Here is an 8255-nt window from a genome sequence, read left to right on the forward strand (position 1 = left end):
GACAAGTCCAAGCTGACATCTTAGTTGCAACCAGGATAGTTTTAAAACTAAACAATAATGAAGGCTGGAGTGGTGACTTGCACTTTAACATGCAGCTTTCGACCCTTCTCTCTTGACAGCTGCAAAGCACAGGCCGGCTGCTGGAGGACCAGCTGCCTGAGATGATGACAGAGCTGCTGGCAATAGCACGTGACAAGATGCTGTGCCCCTCGGAGTCCATGCTGACACGGTCCCTCCTCCTCGAGGTCATTGAGTTGCACGCCAACAACTGGAACCCCCTGACGCCCACCATCACACAGTACTACAACAAGACAATCCAGAAACTGACAGCCTGAGAACGCGGGGAGGTGGGGATGGATGGGAGCAGGAAGAAGACATGCACCTTAAAAGGAAACAGGAAGGAACTGTGCTACAAATTGATCAGCTACTGGAGAGAGAAGTGAGAACCTTTATGAGAAAATACCTAAGAAGACAAACCCCAGCATGCTTAAGAATATGTTCATGAGGTTGGAGGGCAGAGGAGCATGTTTCTTTTCAGCTGTGTTGCGGAGCACCACCCCTCTTTCCTGCTGAGTTTTTGTTTCAGGTTTCTTTTATTAAATCATTGCTCATGCAGCCACGCATCCCGCCGTGTTATTGTTTGGCTTTAGAAAGAACACGGAGAATTTGAAAAGCAAGTGGAAGTGCAGTCTAGCATTGTTTCCACGCCATTCTCTTGGCTTGCACCAGCCAACTGGCAGGAGACAACACACAGCAGATGTCTTGGGAAGACAAAGAAAGACACGTTCCGCACCAGACGCCGGTAATTGACGGCTTTTGTCAAAGCGAAGCTTTCATTATTTTTTTTCCCCCTCCTCTTGTCTTCAACTTTTTATTCTCCCCCCCTCCGCAAAATCCCCCCCAACACCTGATTCTAGATTAGGATTTCACACAAGATGATTTATTTATTTGCACTGGGTTTCCATTTTTCTTTGTTGTTGTTTTATTAGGTTTTTTTAAACAGACATTTGCTATCAACTTTGAAACATGAAAATAATGTTATAATGTGAGCTCTTGAATGGTTGGCACGAGGGTGTTAAATTGGAAGGAGAAGTTAAAAAAATCCAAAAGCCACTTTAGAAGTATCATAGCCACAGTCTTCTTGCCAGTAACCTATCAAGGTAATTAAAAAATGTACACTCTGAGTTGGTAACTCTAAGAAACACAGGCATTCTGCAGCTGTTTGCTGTTAAAGTCGCAGTATTCCTCATCCACTAAACTATAATCCATTTATTTTTTGTAACTTACTTCGTTTGTTTTGTTTAAAGAGTGCTTTATTGTAATTACTGTCACAGTTGTAATTATACATTTAAACCAGGTCCCTTATGCTTGGTCCTAATAATAGACAGGGTGAGGGAAAAAATTAAGACTTGAAGTTCTTCTTTGGAAACCAGTAAATAGAAGGTGACAAGTATATGGCATCAGAAAGGAAAAAAGAAAAGCCGAAAATATAGGTTTCAGGTTTGGCTTCTAATTAGCTAAACTTTCCAAACCAGTGTCTCTCGGTTTGCATTGCATAGACGTGGAATTCAGAAGGAGGCTGTCCCCGTCTTTTGCTTTGCCAGAAGCGTAGTCTGTTTAGTCAGTGTAACTAATACAGCCTTTGATAGGAGGAGGGTCAGAGAGCGTTGTTTCTTTCCACTAAATGAAGTGTAAAGAGGAGAGCAATGCAAATGGCTAGAGATGGAGTAGAGGTAGTACAAGAAGGAAGCCACAGTGCACCTCACTAGCCTCACCTGTGTAACCCACTGGTGAGTGTGTGTTACAGTTCTCCCTCTGTGTCCAATTCACAGAGGATATGAGTCTGTTACAGCCCCAGCTAGGGACTTCAGCTCGAACTGTAGCAGCTCATGCTTTTAGCTCTGGCGATCTCTGATTCAATCCCTGGTGGGTCAGACAAGATGGCAGCTGTCATGGAGTGGAAGCTTGTCTGGAATTCAAACTGCTGCGGGCCTCAGACACTGAGGATGAGCTTCCTTGGATCCGAGGAAGGATGTAACTCACTGGTCAGCGTGTATTACAGGTCCCCCACCTCCATGCGCAATGCGCAGAGAGTATGAGTCTGTTACAGCCCCAGCTAGAGAGGTTTGATTCTTTAGTGCAAGCTGTCGCAGCTCATGCTTTTTGAGCTCTGGAGGTGCCCAGTTCAATCTCCAGTGGGTTGGCAAAGGCGGCAGCCATCACATCTACTTGTCCCACCGTATTTAACACTAGTGCAGTTTCACTGTTGTTAGAAACACTGGGAGCCCTTGTAGAGAGGCTGCTGTCAGCAATTTAAGCACTGTTCTCTAGACCTGCTTGGATCAGGTGATACATGTGCTTAAAAACACTAGTGCTCTGTCTACTTTAGGGTTCCCAACAGTGCTCACACCAGTGAAGCTGAAGTGGTGTTGGCAATGCTGAGAAGTGTTTGCAGAATGCCCCTAGGGCAGATCAGTCTAGCATGAGAAGTGAGGCCAATGACTTGACTTGGTTAGGGAAGAAGGTGAGCTGTAAGTGTGCGATGTGCATTTAGACTGAGATGGATCCGTGTCAGTCGTAAAACAAGTATTAGTTTTCAAGCACGTGCAAGTTTGGCAGAGAAACCGCAGCTTCTAAGCATATGGTACATTTATTTTTTAAAGTATCTATTCTGTAGCAAGTCTGTAATTCCTAAGAAGAGCGAGCTGCCCACCAAACCCTTCCTTCAGGGCCTGTCCCACAGGACAGCATGGCTTTAATTCCCAATGATGCCAGCGGGACTTGTGGGTGCTCAGCAACTTGCAGGTTTAGGGCTTTAATGTATAATAAGGCAAGAGATTTGTGAGAGATTGATGTAAACACAATATTTATCATTTGGGGTCTGAGTAACATTAACCAGATTTATGGATCCTGTTGACTAACTTCAGTTTCTTTTTTGGAAAAGGAGATCTGATCCAGCCCCGTATTTGAAACATGCTTTGAAGTTACTTATTTCAGTAACTTTGTATTGGTAAAGAGGGACAGGCAGGCCATTACTTCACTTCCTGTATGGTGACCAGGAAATGATGTTGTGGCTTAGTGGTTGCTTCTTTATTGATGCTTTTATTTACTACATCACTTCTGGTGCTTACTTGATGAAGTCTAACAGAATTAGGGAGTGAAAATTTTCCTTTATTTGTTCAGCACTTATTACAGTGGAAGATTAGAGAAGGAAGCTACAGTACATAACCCTCCCTCCAGGCACCTGTGAGCTGAGCATAGCTGCCAATGTTGGGTGGATCTGACCGTTAAGATTCATATATAATATCTGTCTTATTTCATTATTTCATTGTTGTAACAGGTCTCAGAAACTCACTTGGAAAATCTGTTTTGGTGTTTCTAACACTCACAAGCTGTTTTCCAAAAGGCAGTCTTCACTTTTCTCCTGTTATTCAGTTTTCTTCCCTTTCCTCTGGTTGTAAGAAGTATGGATTTGGCAAACCCACCTCTGGTGCCCTGAAACTGGAGTGTAGCTCCTGATGAAACATGAGACCCAAACACAAACCCCCAGATCCAAATACCCACTGACCGTGAGGCAATACAGATCTGGATTTGAACTCCACAACTTGGACCAGTTGATTGAATTTCTGCCTGTTTGTTCACGAGAACAAAGATTCAATCCAGATCTTTTTTGGATGTTCAGTATGTTTTATGGCGGTGTAAGAGAAAACCAGTTTTGTCCATTACTCGGGGGGAAATTATTTGCAGGAAGCCAAGTTTGAGGGCAAAAATTTCCAACAGAGAAAATACCACAAGAGGAGAGGAGATTTGTTTTATGGTTCACAATTATTCGAAACTTCTCTGCTTGGGTCTTTTCTAAGGTGCATACAAAGCGAGGAAAACAGCAGGAAACAGAATCCTCAACAGCAGCGTGTCCAAGAAAGAAAGAGAAGACCTTGATTCAGCTGTAAAAAATTGCCTATTGCACTGGACTTCTCTGGAAAGACTGATTTCTAAGTTCCAGAAACAGTCTAGGGATGACCAGGGGGTTAGCTCTCCGAAGACTAACTCTTGCAGTACCTCAGCATTAGGTTGTCTGTGAGAAAACTGTGTGACAGTAGGAGCAGCAATATTTTATAGTGACTATCCATGAGAGATTGGACTTTATAGGAGCAACAAAGCCCAGCAGTGTTATAAAAGGTTCAGGGTTGTAGCCTTTGAATCTAAACCCTCCTTAAGTTGTTTGCCCTCTGATGCCTTGCCCCTTGGGGTGTGAAAGGAGCAGCTGCTTCAGGCTGGATTCAGTGCCGTCTCACAGAATTGTTATGAACACTTACCAACCTGAACACAAAATCTACTCACCCTCTTTTCAAGGTGATGCTAAAGATGGAAAACAAAAATGTTCAAGGTTGATCTAATGTGATATGTGGGTTATCCACAGTAGATTATTTGATTGCTTTAGAACGTCCACAGCCAATCAGAATAATTATTTAAAAGCAGCTTAATATATCCACTTGCTGCTGCTCCTTTTTCAGACTTGAACAAAGAATTTGAAAGTGATTTTTTTGTTTTATTTTGTGTTTTTAAAAGAAAAACAACCCCTAAAATACAGGCACAAGTCCTAAGGGGAAATGTACAAATGATCATGTTGAGCCCTCCAATAACCACGATCTCCAGCTCCTGTTCCCAGCCCTCCCACTGTACATGCCAGCTTTTGTGGCGCCTGTCTTTCGGCCGGTATAATCTGCAACATTTCCAAATTGACCTCTGAATGTAGCAAAGGAAGGAGAAAAAGAAGAACCCAGAGGAGAATTGGAAATTGCATTTCTAAGACTTGAATTTTCACCTAATCACTGGGAATTTTCTTGGAGTACCAAGAGGCAAAGCCAAGCCACATGACAGTAATTCTGTTCAAATGCTTCCCCACCGCCAGCCAGGAGGGTTTATTCATAGTTTTCCTTTACTAGAGGTTGCCTTCTAGCTGCAGGCCTGTACCCAGATATTCAGGGTTAATGGATTTGGCCTGTTACTTTGCTCTGTAGCCCTGAGATTCCCCCAAGCCTTTTTTGGACAGTGTCTAAGAACGTCTCGTGATGTGAAATCCATCTTTCAATGATTTGTGATTTGTATCTGACAATTAAAGTGTGTTCATTCTGCCATTAACTGCTTTGTAATTTGAAATTTTGATTGTTCCATGGGTACCCGTGAATCTAAATGTTGACTGAAAATGTATTTTTTCCCCTGGATCTATGCACACCACCAATCATATCTTTTGAAAGTCCATTGATAACAATAAACTTTACCTATGACATTGCTACCGCTGAACAGCATTGCTAAGGAATGAAAGAAACAGTACAAAATAGCATTTTTCTCCATCTAAGAGTGGTCACGGATCTGTGTTTCCAGGTTTCTCAATAGCAAGAGACTGTCCAACGTATGAATGTGAAAGCGTCGTGTGAGCACCACTGCTGTATATAACATGCATTCTATAAGATGCTCTGTGGTGGGAAGCCTCCAGCAAAGCAGTGGTGCCAAGATACAACTAGATCCAATATTATAGGTTCATTAGCGATGTCTATAAAACAGCACTGTAAAACCATCTCTGGTTTTAATATTAATACCAATTCATGGTACAAGTACAAAAATCCAAGTGAGTTTGTTTGTTTTTTTCCATTTTTTGCAGCCACCAAAGCCTGTAATTAGTAAGGCCATGTCTACACCAGCACTTATGTCAGCAAACTTGTGTCTCTCAGGAGTGTGAAAAACACCCCCCCCCCCGAGAGACATACGTTTCGCTTGGCATAAGTGGTGGCGTGCACAGCGCTGTCGGTGGGAGAGTTTCTCCTGCCGACATCGCAACCGCCACTCGTTGGAGGTAGTTTAATTATATCCACAGGAGAGGTCTCTCCCGTGGGCACAGAGCGGCTACATGAGAGATCTTACAACGGCACAGCTGCATCGGGACAGCTGTGCTGCTGTAAGCTCTCTAGTGTAGACACAGCCTTAGTGTGCACTGAGTTACCTTTTGAAGGAACATGAGTTACCATTTATGTTTCTTCATGAGTTATTGGCCAGTTTCAATCTTTGTGTTCTCAATAAACGTAGATTTCAAAAATGGTTCCCTTTAAATTAAATCAGTGGGCCGGGGGGGGAAGTCCAGTTAGATATGTCGGGTCAGATCTTCAGCTGATGTGAATGGGAGTAGCGTCACTGAAGCTATCTCAGTTCACGCCAGCTCAGGATCTGGCCCTTCATCCATAGGTCATTGAATTTGTCCCGTCCTCTGCCCTGAGAAGACATCTCCTCACCTGTGGTTTGAGGATCTAGGTGGAGAAAAGCAGTGATACTGTTGGGAAATCCCTGAGATGAAGTTGCACGGGCAGAGAACATTTTCTCAGTGTTACAGTAACTAAAGTTGCTGAGAGGATGAAGGGGGGGAGGGAGAAGCTCAAATGAAGAACAGATTTGTGGAGTCTTCCACTACAAAGTGGTTAGCCGTCTGCCCAGAATCTATATGGCATGTGATTAGACTGGTTCCTAGTGAAATTATTTCCGAATTGAAGGTTTTAGTTCTCCACAAAATGACTTGTGTGTTTTCCCGTGAGGGATTTCACCACTGTTTGGAGAATACATCATTTATATGAAAGGTGAAACACAAAGAGGGGAGAGTAGTGAAGTAAGTGATATGCCTGGTTCTCCTCTTCCCCCTGAAGGAGATTAATTTGTATCCATTCTTGACGCGATGGATGACTTTGAAAGAAAAATTGTTAGAAGCCCCTATGGTTTCTTTTCATACACAAGCTTAGCCTTATTAACACCTCTCACTTGGAAGTCTCAAAATCTTAAACTTGATTTTTATTCCCCCTTTGGGTGTTCTGTGGATTTACACTAATTTTGTTCTTTCCACTAAGCTATTATCCCATCCTTTTGTGATCTCCAGAAGAAATAACACTAACGTTTTCCAAGTCCAGTGTCAAAAGCAAAGGGAGATGTGGTTTCCTTTAGAACACAGTCATGCTAACAATGATTTTTTTAAATGTATTTATTGTGTTTGAAAATTTAATCTTTTATCAGATTTGTTAAACTAAGTGCTTTTTTAAAAAAGAGAAAAGGAAAAATGGGGGGCAGGGAAGGAGACTAGATATTTGTACTAGGGGAGAAAAATACCATCATTTTCAGCTTTTCCTAGACTGTTAAGACAAGGGAGATAACTCTTCATGGCAATTCAGTCTTGTTTATAGAACATCCAGAACCACTGTATGCTATAAAATAAATCATCTGCGTAATAAATGTTTAAAGCCTGACATTTCACCATCTCTCTCTTGATATGTGGTATCAGTTTTGGTGGTCTGCTAAGATGTTTATTTTGTTGAGCTTGGAACTAAGTATGGAAGAAAAAGAATACCTGTCCGGTTAGAAATTTAAAGGAGGGATTCATTCTTCCTTCCTTTATGGTTTGGTACAGCAGGCTGTGCTGCATGTCTGATCCATTGATCGCCCCTGTCATGTGCTCCTCTCTAAGGGCCCCAATCCTGTGCCATGCGGAGGGCTCAGAATGGAAAATTGAGGGCACCTGCCATTTCACTTGATCGGGCTTTAGAAGGCTGGCTCCTCCTATTAAAGTCATTAGAATTTTGCCATTGGCTTCAATGGGAACAAATTTGGGCCCCGAGAGTCCATGCAATGCCAACTGAAGTCAATGCAAAGACTGCATTTGGCTTCAATGGGCATTGGACCAGGCCCAGTCTTCTGGCTCTGCTACTGATCTGATCCTGTTCCCCACAAAGAAATAGTGCAGGGGCATCCAAAGCTATATCCATTAGATTCTCTTTTCTCCTGCTTCTGTTGAAATTGATAGCATGACTAAATACCTCAGTACAAGGTTTTGTTTTGTTTTGTTACATTGGGGAGACAAGAGGTTTGCACATTTTTGTTGCTGTTGTAAAAGTCTGCATTTTAATATATGCAAAAACTCACTTGCTGAAACTATCATTTTTATTATATTATGGTTTCATCAAAATGGATGACAAATAGTGCAACTATTATGGTGAATTGTGATATTAATCACAGAATAAATATTGAAATCAATGTTTAGAAACTTCCATTGCCTCCTTATTTTGCCACGTTTTGCGGGGCAGGGGGGTTGTTTTTGTTTTTGTAGTATTTGTGTTCCTCACATATTTCATGTCTCAGCTCTACAAAAAAGTAACATCCCCCCTCACTCAAAATAATTCAGCACCCGCGGCTTATCCAATACTCAATGAAGATGAAGGCCC

General features: G+C 42.3%; 1 protein-coding gene across 7 annotated transcripts in view; it reads left to right on the forward strand.

Annotated features, from left to right (window-relative positions):
• CTIF (cap binding complex dependent translation initiation factor) overlaps window positions 1-8024 on the forward strand; it is a 347267-nt gene extending 339243 nt beyond the window's left edge. For all 7 annotated transcript variants that reach the window (XM_073343500.1, XM_073343502.1, XM_073343501.1 and 4 more), the window contains one exon: window positions 120-8024. In XM_073343500.1, coding sequence (XP_073199601.1) covers window positions 120-335 — 216 coding nt within the window. In that variant the 3' untranslated portion in view covers window positions 336-8024. The remainder of the gene's footprint in view (window positions 1-119) is intronic.
• The last annotated feature ends 231 nt before the right edge of the window (window positions 8025-8255 follow it).

The sequence above is a fragment of the Lepidochelys kempii genome, chromosome 5, assembly GCF_965140265.1.
Source record: "Lepidochelys kempii isolate rLepKem1 chromosome 5, rLepKem1.hap2, whole genome shotgun sequence".
In the NCBI taxonomy this organism is placed as follows: Eukaryota; Metazoa; Chordata; order Testudines; family Cheloniidae; genus Lepidochelys; species Lepidochelys kempii.